We start from the raw sequence: 19,616 nt of genomic DNA, 5'->3' as shown, positions 1-19,616 counted from the left end.
ATGTAGAGCCCCTCCCCCAACTCCTTCTGACCTGCACAGACCTCCGGTTTCCATCACTGCCCTGGACCTTTCCTGTTGTCTCCATGGCTGTAACACTGCCTCTGCTTCTTTCTAGCTGTGCAGAGTGGCACTCCCAGCTTCTGCCCTTCTGCTGCCCTGCCATCCCTCACCGAGGAGAAGGGTAAGTTCATTGTCTAGGTGACCATTCTTGGGAAAAATATCATCTTCTTTCCCTTCTTTTCCTTTGTGCAGTGGCCTATCTTTATAAGATGGGACACTGTTATATTCGTGAATATTAGACTCTTTCTGTGGGAAAAACACATTTAAATAGGCTGGATTCCAGCCATGTGCCCTTTCCAAGGGCATAAATGATAGTAGTGCATGCATAACAGCTCATGGAATCAGATGGGGCTTACACCTGGTGTTTTCCTTGTCCTGTCTAGTAATGTGTCACCCTCCCAGGTACAGACGTACACACTAGACTCACAGAGTTCCACCCAAAGTCAGGAGAATGGGTGTTGTGGTTCCAAAGTGAAAAGCCAGTTGTTTATTGGGGCAAGTCATCTGGGGCTTTCAGTCACTGGACAGAGAGTACAGTAAACACTGAAGCTAGTCCCATAGCCAAGAGTTCAATCAAGACTGAGGCAGCCCACCCTTCTGTTCTACTGCAACATGCTCCACGTGGCTGAGGGATAGCCCAGGAACTCAGGACTGTGGGGGCTGGGACTGCCCTGTGCTCTGGGGTAAGGTCAAGGGGTCTGGCCAATGTTGGTTAAGTCTTCTGCACTGTGCTTCCTTCCACTTCTTCCTATTAGGAAATGAGGTGCACATACTAGGTTCCAGGTGCCACATACTTTTGATTTCTGTCCTATGACATGATGCTTGAGAAGTTTGAGATACCCGTCATTATGTCTCTAACTGGGGAGATAGACCATAGCTCATCTAGGAAGGGGTTATTTGACACCAAGGCTACACCAAAACATAAAAATGTCAGCCTGTGTCACTAGCCTGCTTCTCACAGTCAAATCAGATGACTTTGAAAATCACACAGCATACATGTATAGTCATTTTCTCTATTGGATCCTCTATTGGATCACTGCTACACATGTAATCAGTTGCCAGTTCCCTGAAGTACCACGAGACGGGTGTCATTATTGGCAGTCATAGATGGTAGAGGTGTAGCTTAGAGAGATCTGATGACACCCAAGTCCTTACTGCAGATATATGTCTGAACCAAATTTATCTTGAATTGTATCGGGGTAGTATATAAATATGGTTGGGGTAGTCAAAGTGCCCAAAAGATTTGTGGTTTAGGAGTAGCCTAAGTACCCAAAAGATTTGTTGTTTAAGGTCCACATGCATGTATGCATGTGCGTGCACACACACACACACAATGTATATGACCTCTATTCTCCCTGCCTTTCCCATGCCGGAAGCCACCACTTTGAACTCTTGTGACTCTTTGTTGTTACCTTTGTCTCTGTGTTTCTCAGTTACACATAGATCCCATTGCTGCCTGGTTTGTCCATTTTAGAAGAAAACCCCTCCCTCCTAGCAAGAACTAGCTGACACACTGGCTAGCAGGGTCCAGTCTTACGCGGCTCTATTTGTCCTGCCCTACTGCTATTATCTCTACTGTAAGGTTGCGAAACCTCACTGGTTTTTAACCATTGTGGCATTGTGTGTGTGTGTGTATTTCCACACTGCTGCTGAGCTCTCTAAAGCATGCATCATCATGTAGGCTTCTGTATGGTCATCTGCTTACTCTTTCCTCTCGTGTCCTACATGACAGTCACACTCCAGTGGTGGGCAAACAGTTAAAGACAGCACTGTGTCGACAGTGGGATTTTCCTGTTATCCCCAAGTCTACCAATGTTTCTCTCGTTTGGAATATTTGGATTTTATGAGTCTTCACTGTCATGAGAGTTTGAGGAAAAATGAATACCCTGAGCCTCTTATGACAGCTAAACTGTTTCCTGAGCTAATTAATTCTCCAAGGAGAAATTTTATGCCAGAGAAAGTGATATTTTAAGACTTGGATCACATTGGCTAATTGCCCTCAAAATTCCTAGTTACATCCTTTTGGATGTGAATTAATTGGCTGTTTTTTTTTTCACATCACATACTCATCATCCTAAAATAGTATATTAAAAATAGTTAATTTATATAAAAACCATGCTTGGTATATAAATGTCAAATACAGTTACAGATATACAAATCAAACCATAACATTGCTGGAAAAGGTTTATAATGCTTGCTCTGTCTGTATTTAACTTTTGTTTTATTGAGACTTGACCTCTCTCTCTCTCTCTCTCTCTCTCTCTCTCTCTTCTCTCTCTCTGAAAACAATGGAGAATGGAATACTATCTTCTTCCATGTAGTTCATAGCCCCAAGAAGATGCATCCAAAAAAATGTTGATGTCCCAGTAATTTTAAATGTGCCTTCACTGAGTCAGACCTAAAAGCAGAGCAGAGTCCGTCTGTGCTAAGAGTTCCCTGTTGGAATGCAGAGTTTGGGATTAGCCCTTTGATGTGGACTAGAGGCAGGGTTCAATTCTACCTTCAGTGCTTTGGCTTACCACTGTTTGATTCTGATTCAGACAAGTGACTCTGTATGGATGTGTGTGCGAACACGTGCATTTGCTCACACACGTGCACAGTGCACGTGTGAGAGCCTCATTGTTCTGAACTTTCTGTTCTGGGGAAAAAATGAAATATCAAGCATTTGCAAATCACTTGATCAGCACCAGGAAAACAGATAATAATGTGGTTTATTTTTCAAACGAGGAAACCGAGGATCTAATGGGTTACTAATCTAACCTAGGGCTGGGCTATGAGCCCATACCATCTGGCTTGTCCTATAGTTAGAAGAGATTTACTTTAATGGTGTTCCTGGAACAGGTTGACAGAGGTGACCCCTTGACTCTAGGTCCCTACAGTAGTCTCATCTCTTGTCTTCATTACTCTGTTGTGTTTCTTACCTTTCTGTTCAATGTTGACACTCCAGCATGGACTGCCTGTGATAAATCATGGAAAATGGGGCTCACCTGAAACCCAGATCCCAAGTAAAGTCATAATGAGTAAAGATGGAGTTTTTCCAATGGAGAAATCTGTCCTTATAAAAGTATAAGGTGTCAGTATGAAGGGGTAGATACCGTAGAAATGGGCAGGAGTTGGGTGAGCCTGTGGGAAGATGACAATTGGGTACTCAGTATCTGTGGAATGAAGGGTAGTAGGGATGGCTGGGAATTGTCTACTGTTATCAATGGTAAAGCAGCCAGGAGTGCCTGCAGTAAATGGGAGGCATTTCTCTGTGGGGACACGATCAGCCAGCCGATCTCTCTGGTCACAGTGACCACACAATAGGAAGGTGCTTTCTTCCTCTCTTCCTGTAACTAAAGGAACATCTGGGTTTTCATGATATTAAATGGGGAAACCATATAGCACACCCATGACGTGGTTCTCATTGAGAGAAGGTCACACATGAGAACCAAGTGTCTGAGACTGAGCAGTGACTGCTGGCACTGTATGACTGGTTGAAATTGAGCAGTGCTGAACTCTTCCTTCCCTTTGGGGACCATGGGGCTCATCAGAGCTTCAAAGGCAGCATTGTCTGTTCCGTTCCACAAAGAACAGATAATCGGGCCTGGAAGACTGTGGCTGCCAGGAAGCTTTGGCCTGACTGCTAAGCTGGCTGCTAAGCCACTTTCCTGTGGCTCTGACTTCTGGGGGTAGGGCTGGGGAGGGTGATGTGGGTGTGGGTCAGCCTGGGTCACAGCGGTGAGATCAGAATATTGAAAAGTACAAAATTACAAAGCCTTTGCCATTTGCCTCCGGCAGCCCGAAGAGTGTAGGGTGCACACCTCAGCCTCCCTATAGCTCCTCAGAGAAAGGTTGAGCAGCTAAAGGACTCCCTAGTTCTTCACTAGAGCACTAGTGAAGACCCTGCACACTCTAAGCCCTCAGAGTAGACAAGGGCCACCCTGCTATCTGTAGCTGCAACCTCTTAGTTGAAAAAACAAAATGGCTTGTGAGTTTTTGGGCACTCAGAGGAGCATCCAGCATCCATGTCACCTCTTTTTAAATATTAGGCAAAAATCCTGAAAGGTCGTTTTCCAGAGCTCACACGAGAAAGGTGAGGGTTCGGGCAGAAACCAGCTCAGATCTCCTGGCTGGCCAGCTCAGCTCTCCTTCCTCTGTGTTGACACAGCACCTTAGCAACCTTCTTTTGGGAGAATTTTAACCCTTGAAAATGCTCCAAACTGCCAGGCGATGGTGGCGCATGCCTTTAATCCTAGCACCTGGGAGGCAGAGGTAGGCGGATCTCTGTGAGTTCGAGACCAGCCTGGCTGGTCTACAGAGCTAGTTCCAGGACAGGCTCCAAAGCCACAGAGAAACCCTGTCTCGAAAAACCAAAAAAAAAAAAAAAAAAAAAGCTCCAAACTCTGGAATGTAACCTTTCCCCTGGAGCTGAGCTGGAATGAGGAAGCTAGGGTAGTTTAAACTGGTTCTCTGCCTGGACATAATGAACATCTTCAAATGTATTCTAGTCTTGCTTTTAAAAACACAGTCGACATTAGCAAGAAAAGACACAAGGAATGAGTAAATCAACCCAATTAGCATATTCATGACCTCATTCTCTTTTTAACAGCTTTTGAAGAGAATGTTTGAAATTTACTCTCTTACACAAGGCCTGGTGGTGGCACATGCCTGTAATCCAAGTACCTGACAGGCTGAGAAAGATCAAGAGTTTCTACGTGAGCCTAGACTACATAGTAAGAAGCTGTATCAAGAAATAACAGTACTGAGAAGGATGCTATTGATGGCGATAATTAAGATGATGATGACTACAAGACATACTTTTTTCTTTCACAATGTGAATCTCACCACACTGCAGAGTAGCTTCCCAGAACCTTCTTCTTCGACATTCTACACATGTGTCCTAATGTCACATGATCCATCAACATACATGGCTGTAATTGCCAAGTAATAATCAAAAGAGACTTTAGAAAGGCACATGAGTTTTTCACACGTCTGGGTTGCCAGGGCTTTGATGGCGGGCCTCTCAGGCCTACAGTCCTGGAGCAGCTCAGGCAGACACAGCTTGCTCTATCCTCCCTCCCAGCCTCTGCTCTCCCCTCTGCCCCAACTCTTCAAGGGCTCTGTGGTTTGTAGAGGGGCATACTGCTGTTTGATATCCTAGATGCATATATAGACTTCCACCTAAATGCTGACTGGCCTTGGGCAAGCCTGTCTTCATGTGTGGCAATAGCAGGCTGGAACCCTGATTGTGGGTAAGGTTTCTGTCAAGCTGAGGTTGCTGTATTGTAGTGAGGGCTGATCTGCTTGTCACCAGCTCATGGAGGAGGATCCAGATCACAGTGAGACAGAGCCAGAAGAGCACAGTTCTAGGCTGCTATGCCAAGCTCTGCCATGTGACCTGGATTGGAGCCTCTGTAACCTTCGGATGCCCTGTGTACTTTCCTCCCAGACCTTAGCACCTCCCACTGTCAGGAGGATTGGTGTAGATTAGAGAAATTCTATCAGCTTCATTTTGTTCCTGTTCCTATGACTTGTGCGGAGTAGGCAAGTATGGATGCCCAAGCCCAGAATGTGGGTTTGGGAGAGACTCATGCAGCTGCAAACCTCAGGGAACCCTCCCTGCCAGTCATAGACTGTCGCATTCCTGAAGGATGCCTGGGGTGGAGTGCTGTAGTTAGATTTAGATTTATAGCCAACTGAGTTTATCCACAGCATGAGAGTGACCACAGCCAGCCAAAACTGGCAGCAAAGAGGCCCACCTAGAGTCTCTGAGGGACAGTCCCCAGGCAGGCTAGAAGGTAGATTGGACAAAACAAAAAAAAGCCGTTAAGGTAATATAAGGAAGGGGCCTCATTTGGGGACTTACTAGCCTATTTTTTCAGGTTATCCCTTTTGCTACAAGGTACTGTATATGGGGACTAGAAGGAGGCTTGAGCTGGTCAGCTATCCATCACTATGACAAAGGTCCCTGAGGAAACTATCATGTATGAGGAAGGACTGGTTTCAGCTTGCTGTTTCAGCCTATGATCTCTTGTTCCCACTGTCTCCTGGTCTGACCGTAGCTAAAGTAGGAACACAAAGACATCTTCCCTTATGACAACAGTGGCCATTTTTAAAATAGAGAAGGAAATATGTTCTGCTTTTGGCAGCATCATGTATTAATTCATAACATCCAAACTACAAGATGATGGTAGAATTTTAAGATCATTACATATGATCACCAAAGGAGCATGCTTGAAACTTACTTGACAGGGAGTTTCAAATTTAATCTGAATAAATAACTAAAAGTGTTTTTTTTTAGGAATCAAAATAATGTACAAAGACTGCTACAAACAGATGGTAAAATGTGAAATAAGATGTCTTTGGTTAAAGTTGTGTGAGAATAAATTCATCATTCTACAAGCAATATTTGACAAAGAAGTGGTACCCACCACAACAGTGATTGATACACAATGTGTGTGTGTACAAATATACATATATAGAAAGAGATGGATAGATAGATAGTATATAGATAGATAGTATATAGATAGATAGATAGTAGATAGATAGATAGATAGATAGATAGATAGGATGCCTATGTGTATAATGCAACTTTATGAGAAGGTCTATTTTATCACAAATGACTCTGGTGTCATAATTATCATATATGTGCTTTTGAAAAAGAAAGAAAATAAACAAATGCAGAGGGATCAACAGGCATCATGAGGTTCACATGAACCTCTCCCCACTAGACAAGCCCCTAAATGTTGCCATATCATCAACCTGGAAGGGAGGTCACCTCTAGTAGACCCTGGATACAGCCTGTGAAGATAAGGCTCCATCAAAACCAGTGCCACTCCCTGATCGGTTAAGATAGTGTTGTTCATGCCAATGGGTTCAGAAAATGATGTATTATTAAACTCTGACATCTTGAACAAGTGATAGTGCAATGGTGTTGTGAATTCCTGGCTGATAGTAAATTGACATAAAAAGCCCCCAGGATCTCCAGCCATCCTGCTTCAGCATGCTTCTGTGTCCTCAAAAGCTTTTTTCTCAGTAAGACTATAGGAAGTCTATGAGGTTTGGACCCTAGCATCCCTAAACAACAAAGGCCCATTCAGGAGACATCATGTAGGTTTGCATGGGGATGGGTAGGGACATCAACAGGGACTTGGCTTCAGACCCTAGGGAATGACACAGGATCTGGCTCTCACTTGGAGATGACATTTACTCTTTAATTACAGAGACAGTAGTCTAAACATGGGGTATAGTCAAAGTTTCCATCTTTGAACTATAATTGGCTGCTGTGGTCCTGAAACCCATGATCACTCTTCTCTGAAATTTCAGCTGCTTGCCATCTAAGAACATCTAAGAGTGACCACATCACAAAGATGCCATTTGAGTTGTCTGTGAAGACAGCAGCATGCAGAGCAGCCTTAAGAAAATGAGAGCCCAGAGGAGCCTGCCTGGCTAGAGCCAAGTACAGACAGACCCAAGTCCTGACTCCTCTGTCTCAAGGATGGTGTTAGGACGTAGAGCACAGGAGATGGCAAATTGGACAGTGGGGCCCTCCTGGTGGCATTAGTACTTTTCCAGAAAAGATGGGAGAAAGCTTTCTTGTTCTCTGTTCTGCCATGTAACAAGAAATTATATGACAAGAAATCAGTAATGTAGTAAGAGGCTGCTTGTTTGTTCCCAGCTGCTCAGCTCTGATTTAATCACACAGAAACCATGTTATTTGCAATACTGTTTGGTCAATAGCTTAAGCGTATTTCTGGCTAACTCATATCTTAAATTAACCCATCTCCATTAATCTGTGTACCACCACAGGGCTGTGGTTTACTGGGTAAAATTCAGCGTCTGTCTCTGGCGGGGCTACATGGCTTCTCGCTGACTCTGCCTTCTTTCTCCCAGAATTCAGTTTAATTTCCCCCGCCTATCTCTATTCTGTTAAGTTTCTTTATTCATTAACCAATCCTCATCTGCCCAATAAAAGCAACACATATCTAGACGAACCTCCCACACCACAGTAAGCCATGAGCCATGAAGAGAAACCAAAAAACCCCAGCCTCATTGATACTTACATCCCAAACTTTAAGTGCACAGAACTAGGAGAAGCTACTGTTGCTATTTAAAGTGTTCAGTCTGGTGAATCTTATTACAGAAGGGCCCCAGTGAAGGCTGGGGGCAAGGCTGTCTAGTAGTTTTATTTACCAGGCTAACTTTAGTGGCATCTCACCCAGCAGCGGCAGTGTTAAAGACGGATTGGAGATAGAAATTACAGGCTCCCCATATAGCTTGCGGTACTGTGCTGACAAAGCAAAGACCCCCACACACCTAGAAACAGTGTTCTGGAAAGGGACATTGAGACAGTGACCTCAGAAGCCTTACTCTGATATGACTTTGGCCACTGACCAGCTTGTTATTGATTAATTAGTTTTCCTTTATATCACGTTTGTGAGGATTCCTACTCCTTGCCACACTTGGAGTACTGGAAGATCAAATTTGATAGAGCAGACATACATAAAATGCGATACTTTAGACCATCAGTGTGCTTTGCCAGCTCAAGGTCCACACTCACAAGTATTTGTAAGAACAATAAACTGCTGTGATCTTCTGAAGCAAAGAAAGACACGGGGAGTGGGCAGTGATTCTCTCTACTAATCTTCAGAGCTGTCCCACTGGGATGGGCTTTTCTAGAGTCAGCAGTATTGGATGCTCACACAGCAATACCAGGGTGGGGCAGTTTCTGGCCTCTTTAAAGTTATTTCTGGATGCTGACCTAAAGGTATACAGTCCTTCCTCAGAGAGGCATCCTCATCCCAGTGCTCAGACTCATCACTGTTCTCTCATGGCCTATCTTTACTCACAGTCTCGGTGCTAATGAGAGACTCCAGCAGACCTGTTGGTCCACACCGACGACTTATGCTTGGCTGCTAGCTCTTCATCCCTGTTCCTTGTACCACATGCCACATGCAGAACTTGGGGTCATTGGGAGACAACCATTGTCATGCATAGGCTCTGTAGCTGTGAAGAAAGTCTCCACACACTGGCCAGTCGTGTCATTGTCCCAGGGCTTCAGTTTCTTCATTTTCTTTCTGTTTAAAAACAGATGCCATAACTGTATCTACCAGGGGTAGTTTTGGGGGTAGTCTCCACAGTCTTCATTCTGGACCTGGTGATAACCACATGCAATCGTCTCCTCTTTGTCTCCCAGTTGCTCTGAACTCCTGGCAGACCCTGCCCCTCTCTTCGGCGATTATAGATTCATCCATCAAGCACTTTGATGTTGCCCATATCAGCACTGCAGCCACCAGTAACTTCTCTTTGGCCCAGGACTTCTGTCTGCAGGGTAAGGGAATCGCTCAGAGAGGGTACAGGAGGGCGTCAGTCAAGTAATACTTCCCTGGATATTAAACAAAGATAGACAAGAGATTCCAGGATGGCCTGGGAGCTCCTGACAGGAAATAACTAACAAAGAGGATCCTCCCACTCCTCTCTAGACAGTCTACAGTCAGGGTTTGCAACAGCCAGACAACCAATGAGGGCATTGAGCAAGTATAGAAGAAGATCAGCAGGCAGAAGTGGGATTATTGTGAGGGTAAGAAGAAAGAGGTTCGTGGAGCCAGGTGGGTACCCTTAGATAGCAGGTGGACTGCAATGGTGAGGAAGTTTATGACCCTGGACAGGCTCCTGGTACTAAGCCAAGATCTATTGGTAAACACAAAATTATAAAAGATGTTTTTAATTCAATTTTCAGAGTGTTCTAGTTGGCACAATTATCTCCAGATGCAATTTTCCTCAGTGTTTCTAGGCATGGGTAATACTAAAATAGTAACTAGGTGGCCACACAATTTTAATGTTTCCCCTTTCTAAAAGTGACTGTGTTCCATTGATATTTGTACCCTGATATTCTGAATACCTTCTCCATGTGTCTGGATGTTTATCATGGAGACTATACTGCCATGTGTAGTTGGTAAGTTGTGTGCTACACAGCCCTGGACAGTGTTGTTCAGAAACTGGGCTTTGAATAACGCACATAGCTCAGACAGTCCATGTGAAGCTACCCCATTTCCAGAGCGATTCTTAGCACCGAATGCCATGAAGTAGGTTAAATTATATCAGACAGCATGTGGCTTGTACAGGAAAAGTCATAGTTCAGGATGGAACGTGGTGAGCATGTCACAAGTTAAGAAAGAATAAGAGGAGGCCAAAGGAAACAGACCTGAAGAGGGTGCCAAGAGATTGGAGAGTTGTGTTGCATAAGAAGCCCATAGGAAGCTGCAAAAATCTCTTTCAGCAAGGGATTGAAAAGAGTACATTTATGAGATAATTAAGCGAAAAGAAACATGGCCACTTTGTGAAAAACATCTTGATGGAGGGTTGGGTTCCCACCATCACTGTTTTATTCTCAGCCACAGTGCACAGAATTTATAATGAGTTCTTCTATAATGGACAGATAAGAATGGACAGATGGAAGGATGAGCACATGCATTGGTGGCTGTGTGATTTGATAGAAGGATGGGTGGATGGTGAGTGGATGAATAAATAGGACGAATGATTGATTGCGTGAATGGTACGGCATACGGATGGAACAGTGTATGACTAGATCAGTGCGTGGATAGATGGGTGTATGCATGCATGTTTCATGAATACGGTAATAGCTCTGAGTTCAGGCCCACCTCTCTTCTCTTCTACAGAATGTTCCCGTCACCAGGCCTGCCTTGTCACCACCCTGCAGATCCAGCCTGGGGGTGTGAGGTGTGTGTTCTATCCTGATTTACAGAACTGCATACACAACCTACAGAGTCAGAGCTGCTGGGTGCTGCTCCGTGAAGAGGCTGCTTACATCTACCGGAAGTCCGGTGAGTCAAACTGGGCCTCTGAAGCAATCCACGGTTTGGTGGCTAGGGATGGCTGGGAAGGATTTGTGTGTGTGTGTGTGTGTGTGTGTGTGTGTGTGTGTGACTTGGAGGGCAGTGACTTTGAAACTCTTAAGGGAGATTTGGCCAAAAGTGGTTGGCTAGGCAGTATTCTTCTGGGAGCAATAGGGAAGGTCAGAAAAATTCCCACTTCTGTACCACATTTATTCTTTGAATCACAGAAACTATTTGGGCCTTTGAATTTCATAAGAAAATACTTAAATGTGTTTTGTTGATGCTGTGTGGTTAAGAAAGCTCTTGTCCATGCCTTCTTCTGCCTACAGGTCTAGCACCTTCTCTTCATGTTGGAGGTCAGCACTCTGGGACACAGAGTGGTCAGGTGACGGCAGAAGGGGGAACCTGGAGACAGATCTCTCTCCCAGTGGCTCCCTCTGCCTCAGACTCATGCTGCCTAAGGAGTAGATCATAAATGCTCAGAGGGAACTATTCTCATCTCAGATGAGTTTAAAGGCATTCAGAACTGGAGCTATATGTATAGCTCGGTAGCCGGTACTTACCTAGCAGACACATGGCCCTGGGTTCCACCCCCAGCATATATATATATATATATATATATATATATATATATTATTCAGAGATTATTTACAATGTATTCCAGGCACTCAAGACACAGTCAAGGGGAGAGGTGCTTATAAGCCTATCACAGAGGAAGCCAGTAAAGAGCCATGAGTCAGGAAACACGAGACAGAGACTGGACACACGTACAGGGGAAGTGAGTGTCTGTTGATGTGTTGGCTGTACCTGCTACCCTGTCTTCTGAAGCAGGGTCACACCCTTTCTCTAGAAAGGATGGGATGAAAAATAGAATAGGTTTCATAGCTATATATTATTATTACAGATATTCAACTGCCATTGTAGGATAAAAGCAGTGATACACATCAAAGCAATGGGCCTGACTCTGTTCCTCTAAAACTTTATTGACAAAACCAGGAGTGACTGAGACGTCCCTACACACTCCAACACAGACTGTTATTCTTTAAGTCCGCTCTGCATGCCAGGGACTTCCTCCTCCTGCCTCTTCAGCACTTAGCCTATGAGTATCTCCCAGTTGTGGCAAGCTCCTAGGCCCTTGGTCTTATCTTCTATCTGGACATTAATACTATTGATTTGATCTGCCCTCCGCCCTTCTCTCTTGCACTTCTGTTTGCATCACTGTGTTAGACACATTTCTAGAGTAGAAGCCATGCAGAAAGCACAGTAGCCTTGTTTTCTGTTAGCTCAGAGCAGAGCAAGTCTACTTTAGGACAAGAAGAGATTTCACAACACACACACACACACACACACACACACACACACCACATCTTTCTTTGATGGCATTTATAGTATTCTTTGTGAACGGCCTAAGTCTTACGAGGAACCATCTCAAGATCCCTTGGCATTGAGGCATTGAGTTTGGATACCAGTAAAGTTCACTGAAACAACAAATGAAGGGAAAGAGAGAAAGTAAGATAGGGTATCCCCCAGTGGCCAACAGTGACCTGATAAATGTGGTAGCAGGGCTTGCGAGGACCTCTGGTGAAGTGAGCAGGCTTGAGAAGTACCAGCTATGACTGTATGAACCAAGACTTGGGACATGAACCCCAGGAGGGAAGGCCTGCCAGAGGAGGCAGGGAGCACAGGCCAGGCTTGACTGGTGTGAACAGCATGGTTGGGCAAGGGGGGAAGGGAGAGCTCTGAATCCAGCATCACTTAGTGAAGCTTGTCTCCCAGGACTGTAAACCCTTCAGTTACAAGGCTGAAGAAAAGGTGTTCTAGAAGTTAAAATCAACTAAGGGTAGACACCCTTGTCCCAAATCTGAGCCGAACTGACTGGAGAAATGCCTTTATCATTCTCTCAGTACGAACGATCCAGATAGTCCATCTCAGGAGTAAGAGACTAAAAGAAGTGTTTGTTCTACTCCAGATAGCCAGTTGATACCCAGGTGTCCCTTTTCTAGGCTCCTGGGTGTCTGATGTGTGGTGTGGGCCTGGGTTAGCACCCTCTCCTCAGGAGCATAGGAGAAAAATGCAGGAAACAATCCATGAACATGAATAAATGTGGGGTTGCACATGGTTCATGTCTCACGGCACGGAGCACCTTCCACTATTTCTATTCACAGTTATTGTTGTTGACACTGAAAGCTAACCTTGGCTAATCCTTAAATATGAATACAAATGGACCCATGATATTGTTCTAGCTGCCTCAAACTGTAAGGATAATTGTTTGCTTGCTGAAAGCTAGCAAGAATACCATTTCTCACTGTCCTTGTCTGCCTTTCTGCCCTTGTCTTCCCACCAGGAATCCCTTTGCTTCGCTCTGATGTAGCAGCCACACCTTCTGTACGCATTGACCCCTTCGGCCAGCTTCAGGGTGTGTCCCAGGTCGTCAAGTTGGGCATTTCTTGGAAGCAGGTCTACCAGTTCCTTGGAGTTCCATATGCTGCCCCACCCTTGGCAGACAATCGCTTCGGGCCACCAGAACTCTCGAATTGGACAGGCTCATGGGATGCCACCAAGCCAAGGTATGGAATAGTGGCACCATTTTGGCGAACGCCCCAAGAATGCATATCCTGGTCTAATCTGTCATGGGCGAGCCAGGTGTTCTAGTTAGAGCAGGAACTGGGACTGCATTCTATTAAACAGCACCATGGCTGGCAGACCCAGGTACCCAGCTTCAGCAAATCAGTGCTGCTTTGCTCACAGGTAGGGAGGCATCTGGTGAAAGGCCTGTCTCTTCTTCTCCAGGCAGTGATTCTGGACTCAGGCCAAGGAGGGGCTGCATTTGGCAGCATGACTCTTCCAAGTTCTCCTTGGGCATTTGTGTCCATGAATATGAGGCTGTGGGAGAATCTCTAGAAGGTTCATAGGGGTCAGAGTTGGTCATGCGCATCACACCAGTCTTGCAGTTGTCAAACTCAGTGAGTGACATTTGGCTTTTTAAAAGTACTTTCTTGTTTCAGGGAGAGCCACTTGGTCATTCTGGTCATTTAGCTTGGAAATAATCAGACAGAAACTATATTATTTAAAACACTCTAGCTTTTTATTTGCTAACTCTTACATCTTAATTTAATCCATTTCTATTAATCTGTGCACCATCACAAGGTCGGGGCCTACCAGCAAAGTTTCAGTGCATCTGTCTCCAGTGGTGGTTCCATGGCTTCTCTTTAACTCCACCTTTCTTTCTCCCAGCATTCAGTTTAATTTTCTCTGCCTACCTAAGTTCTGCCCTGCGACAGGTCCAAAGCAGTTTCTTTATTCACTAACAGTAATCACAGCATACAGAGGGAAATTCCACATCACTTTCTTTTTTTCTTTCTTTTCTTAATCTTCTTTCCTTCCTCTCGTCCTTCATTTTTTTTTCTTTCTGTCTTTCTGAGATAGGGCCTCACTATGTAGTTCTAGGCTTGCCTTGAACTTGAAATCCTCCAACCTCAGCCTTCCTGAGTGCTTGGGACTATACGTGTGTTGTCATGTCTGGCCAGACATCTAACTTAATGGGCCTGAAAATGCAGCATGAGGCAGCAGGACCAGGATCTAACTCTAATGCATGCACTGACTTTGTGGAGCCTATTCTCTAGGGAGAGATACCTTACTTAGCCTAGGACCCCCCCCCCCGGAGGGGGGGCTTGGTCCTGCCTCAAGGAGGGGATGGAACACACTTAGTTGACTTCCCAGGGGAGGCCTTAACCTCTCTGTGGAGTGGATGGAGGTGGGGTGGAAGGAAGGGAAGAGTGAAAGGAGGGGAGGGAGGGGGAACTGGGATTGGCATGTAAAAAATTAATTAATTAAAAAGAAAATGCAGCATGACAGGAAAGATGAATGAATAAAAAAAGAAAGAAATCCCTAGAACAATATAAGTTCTCTTTCTCCTTCCCCGTCTTTTCTGAGCTTGTCACTCAGACTCTATCATTTCCCCTCATTAAACCATTCATTTCAAACATTGACACGTGATGAATACTGGAGTTTTGTGAGTGAAGTCGCTCAGTCCTATGGAGAATAAACACTAGATACCTCTGCCACTTGCTTTCCCTCCTTGGGCATTGTGTAGCTCTGTCCTGAGGAATAGTGTTCTCTATGTCCTCTGTGGCTACTCTCTGGCTGCAAAGCAGGTGCCTCTCCACAGAGGGATAGGTTGAGTGAGGGGCTCCTGAAGCCCTGTGGGGAAGATGGAGGACAAGGACCACCCTAGCAGAGTAGCAAAGGAAAAGTGCAACAGAGCAGAGTTGAGTTGGCTCCACTATAGGAAACCCCAAACCCAGAGGCACTAACAGGGGCCTTTCTATACTAGGCTGTACTTCAGGGACAGAAGAGGTAAGTGACCACCCCTATCTTCGGTAGACAGTGTTTACAGAGTTCAGTTGTTGTAACCCAGGATTGGTAACACCTGGAGGATAAATCCAAATGGACTTGGGTAGGTGTTCCTTGTGTGGTCATTGGGAGTGGTCCTAGATGAGCCCCTATGCAAGGGGACACTCAAGCTGGCACCCAATCGTCTTCCCTGATGCAGAAGGTGGGTCTGACAGCACCTCTTCTCAGAGCAGAGTCTGTGAAACACAGCAAGGAAAGCTTAGGCCCTGCCAGCTCCCAGTCTTCTCCTCTGGCCTTGGTCTCTAGTTAGCATACTTACCACTGGGTGTCAAGTTTTTCCAGTCCAATGGCCAGAGAGGTCAGAGACAGGCTGCTACTCCTTCCACTCTCTGCCCATTCCTATGACCTGGAGCCTCCTCACTGCTCCAGAGCTACAGCAAAACCAGGCCCTTGGCTCTGACAGCAAGTTGTGGGTATCCAGGAGAGGAGAAGTGAGAGCAGGTCCCTTTGATAGCTCTCTGAAAATCCCGTGCTTTATTTCTTCAGGGCCAGCTGCTGGCAGCCAGGTGCCCAGACTCCAACGCCTCCACAAATCAGTGAAGACTGCTTGTATCTCAATGTGTTTGTCCCTGAGGACTTGGTGAGTTTAGAAGTTATTGTGTTATCTGGTGAATAATTCCTTTAAACAATCCTGTTTCCCACCTTCACTGGGCTCTATAGAACCTGTGCTTTTACAGCATCATTCTTAGAGGCACTGAGCTCCCTTCATGAGAGCCAAAAGTGAACAAGGGGCCTCGGAGCTTTCCAGGCAAGTCTTATGTGAGATTCACAAAGATGAAGTGTTAGGTTTGAACACAATTCTTCCTGTATCTGCTTAAGAAGCTACTGCAGTCTTGGGGCTGAGTGGCTGGAGGACCCTAGCCCATGAAAGGAAAAAGGGTACTGGGAGAAAGAGGAGCTCTAAGTCTGTATTGAGCTTTGCTTCTACTCCCATTCACCTTGAAACATTAGCACAGCATCCTTACCTCTATGAGCCTCCATTTTCCTACCTATGAAATGGGGGTGCAGTAGTGCATTAGAGCTGACATCACAGACTTCCATGGTTAGGCATCTTGAACTACACATCCTTTCTTTTCTCACAATCTGGAAGTTTGAAGTCCAAGATCAAAAGGCTAGTTTCCTTATTGCACATCTTTTTGCTTGCACTTGACCTTCTACCGGGGTCTTTCATGGTCTTTCCCTTGTGTGTGCCTGTGTACAAATTCCTTCTTTTCAAAAGGACACTGTTCTTACGGGATCAGGGTTCACATATTGGACCACAGTCAAATCTCCGTGTATGATCACTTTCTGAACTAGGGTGTCAGTGTATGAATCTGGAGGATAAAATTCAGCCCATTGCATATGGTTAAGTGTGTGCCAAGGCAGAGCTGGCAAGAGGGCTCAGAGTCTGGTTTCACAAATGACAGTTGCCCCTTGCACAAGCTCAACTTCCACCTCCTCCCTCTCTCCAACCCCTTCAGGTCTCCAATGCATCAGTTCTGGTGTTCTTCCACAATACCATGGAGATGGAAGGCAATGGAGGACAGCTGACTCTTGATGGCTCCATTCTGGCTGCAGTTGGCAACTTCATTGTCATCACTGCCAATTACAGAGTGGGGGTCTTCGGCTTCCTGAGTTCAGGTGCGTTGCTGGTGTGATGGACAGGTCAATCATTCCTCCATTACTAGAAGAGCTTCCTGAGACAATTTGCTTAAAAAAGAGAAGTATTCACTTGGGCTCACTGTTTTGGAGGCTCAAGTCCATGGTTGACTGCCCTCTTGCTTTGGTCTATGTAAAATTAGCCCAGCGTGGCAATTGGGATGTTCAAACACAGCTATACTCCTCATGGCCAGGCAGCAATAGAGAGAGAGAGAGAGATACGACTAAGGAGCTTCAACGTCCTTTGAGAAAATGAAAAGGTTCTATCAGTAGAGCCATTCCAGCGTGGCAACTGGGATGTTCAAACACAGCTATACTCCTCATGGCCAGGCAGCAATAGAGAGAGAGAGAGATACGACTAAGGAGCTTCAACGTTCTTTGAGAAAATGAAAAGGTTCTATCAGTAGAGTCATTTCAAGTCAAGCCTTTAGAACACAGGCATTCAGAGACCTTTTAGATCTAGACTGGAGCAATTGGACTGCTCGCCTCTCAGCTGTTCCCTGCAGAAGTTCATCCCCATCTTCTCCAACTTCAGAACCTCTTTGCCTTTCCCCTCCTGTGGCCAAGCTAGACATATTTTTGAGATCTTCCAAGGGTGCTTTGATGTTGAAAATTTGCTGTATGTCTAAGACTTTTGTTGTAATAGGAGCGGCGGGGCTGCGTCCCCAGCACCCCGGCCGCCTGGCTAGCCTATGCCCCGAAATAACAACACACAAATTGTATTCATTTAAACACTGCTTGGCCCATTATATCTATCCTCTTCTCGGCTAACTCTTGCACCTGGACTAGCTTATTTCTTATAATCTGTGTAGCATCAGTCTTACCGGGAAAGATTCTAGCCTATGTCCATCCTGGGTCGGAGCTTCATTGCGTGTGCCTCAGAGAGCAGAGCTCTCGCGTCTGCCCGGGAGAGGGGAGCATGGTGTCTCTCTGAGCTCACTTCCTCTTCCTCCCAGCATTCTGTCCTGTTTACTCCTCCCACCTATGTTTTAACCTATCAGGGCCAAGCAGTTTCTTTATTGCTTAACCAATGAAATCAACAGATTGATATATGACACTCCCACATCAGTTCCCCTTTTTCTCTTCAAAGGTGGTAACCTTTGCTCACATTACCCTTGTTTTTTAGTGTTTTTTTTTTTTTTTTGGTTTTTTTGAGACAGGGTTTCTCTGTGGCTTTGGATCCTGTCCTGGAACTAGCTCTGTAGACCAGGCTGGTCTCGAACTCACAGAGATCCGCCTGCCTCTGCCTCCCAAGTGCTGGAATTAAAGGCCGGTAGGATTTGCTGAAGGAGGCAGAGGCAGCGGCTGGGAGCACGCTCGCCAAATTTATAGGCAAACATTAGCCCGAGGCGAACATGCCCCCTAAGGGGCGGGACTTATCCCTACATAAGACTGTCCCAGTACATCTCATGCTTTATTGTCTAATATAATCTAATGTGTTCTGAGTGTGTGCATTCAAACATATATGCATGCATGTATATGTTTAGAAGGAAGATTAGGGACCAAGGAGGTTAGCGACTTGTCTAGGAAACAGAACTGCCACAATGGACCATGAATACTCTTTCCTTGGCTGTCTCTGAGGATCAAAGCTCTTCTACCACACAGAGACCACTGGGCTTGGTCCAAAGGCTGTGTGAATAGAGTGCCTCCCTCCTCTTTATTTCTAGTCTCACTGTGAATCTATGTGTGCTCCACCCACTACCAACCACATGGGCAGAATAGAGTCCTGGTCCACCACAAATGCCTTCAATATACCTTTATATACCTCTGTGATATGGGCAGGTTGGTCACTAGTGGAGACGGGAGGGCCTTGGGATCTGAAGAGCCAAGGCCAGTACTGGCTCTCATCAATCGCTTGACCTTAGACCAACTCTCCCTTTCTCCCAGTATGTTAGATCCCTCCTCTCTAGAACAGGAATGGTTTTGCTCTACTTTCGAGACTGATGGGAAGGCTAAGAGGTTTGAGCCCAGGAGTATAGGGGCTGAGCCTCATCACTGATTTCCAAGTATCTCCTCTGAGTCCTGGGATGTGCTAAGAATGGACAGATAGGTGGAAGTCTGGAGGACCAGAAAGAGTGCAGAGGGGTGGGGTGGACTAGGGGGACCACGTGGTATAAGCCACAGTGTGGCCTGTAGAGCAGGTAGCAGTCATTGTAGGTTAAGGAGGTCCTCCTTAAGGCTAAGGAGAGGCTAATGAATGGCAGCTGTGGGTTTCCTTTGGCACAGCAGGTTCAGCTGAGAGCTATGGGCTTGAATGGGTCTTCTCCAGTTTCCAGCCCCTGACAAACATCGGGTGGTGTGAGAAGGGGAGGCAGTATAGGGTGTGGAGGAGTACACATTTCTCATCAGGGTGAAGTAATTATTCTCTCAGGAACTTTCTTTTTAGACGAGGAAAATTTTTCTGTGGAGTTTTCTGTCCTCTATTCAAATGCAAAGCTGTTTCTCTGGAGATTTAAGGGACATTCATGGCTTAACTGACTGAAGCTGGCCCCAGAGAGCCCTTTCCAGACACAGCTAACTTTGGCTTAAGTCTTCTCTAGACAGCAGAGTGACTTTCCATATGTCCTCTGTTCTGAGGGGCATGGGGAATTTGGATTTCAGGAAGAGAAATCCTGTTGAGAATTTATACCCTTCTGGAGAGGTAAATTCATTTTGACCTCTGGTGTA

The 19,616-nt window shown here is 45.5% G+C and overlaps 1 protein-coding gene across 2 annotated transcripts in view; it reads left to right on the top strand.

The window, feature by feature from the left end:
• Tg (thyroglobulin) overlaps nt 1-19,616 on the top strand; it is a 178,334-nt gene that overhangs the window by 80,446 nt on the left and 78,272 nt on the right. For both annotated transcript variants that reach the window (XM_041671938.1, XM_041671939.1), the window contains exons 35-40: nt 116-181; nt 9,239-9,373; nt 10,722-10,886; nt 13,243-13,465; nt 15,798-15,891; nt 16,772-16,931. In XM_041671938.1, coding sequence (XP_041527872.1) covers nt 116-181; nt 9,239-9,373; nt 10,722-10,886; nt 13,243-13,465; nt 15,798-15,891; nt 16,772-16,931 — 843 coding nt within the window. The remainder of the gene's footprint in view (nt 1-115; nt 182-9,238; nt 9,374-10,721; nt 10,887-13,242; nt 13,466-15,797; nt 15,892-16,771; nt 16,932-19,616) is intronic.

Source organism: Microtus oregoni, unplaced genomic scaffold (assembly GCF_018167655.1).
Source record: "Microtus oregoni isolate MIOR12 unplaced genomic scaffold, Mior012 000022F_ref0000154, whole genome shotgun sequence".
Taxonomy (NCBI): Eukaryota; Metazoa; Chordata; class Mammalia; order Rodentia; family Cricetidae; genus Microtus; species Microtus oregoni.
The sequence above is the reverse complement of the archived record's forward strand: the minus strand, read 5'-3'. Positions and strand labels throughout refer to the sequence as shown.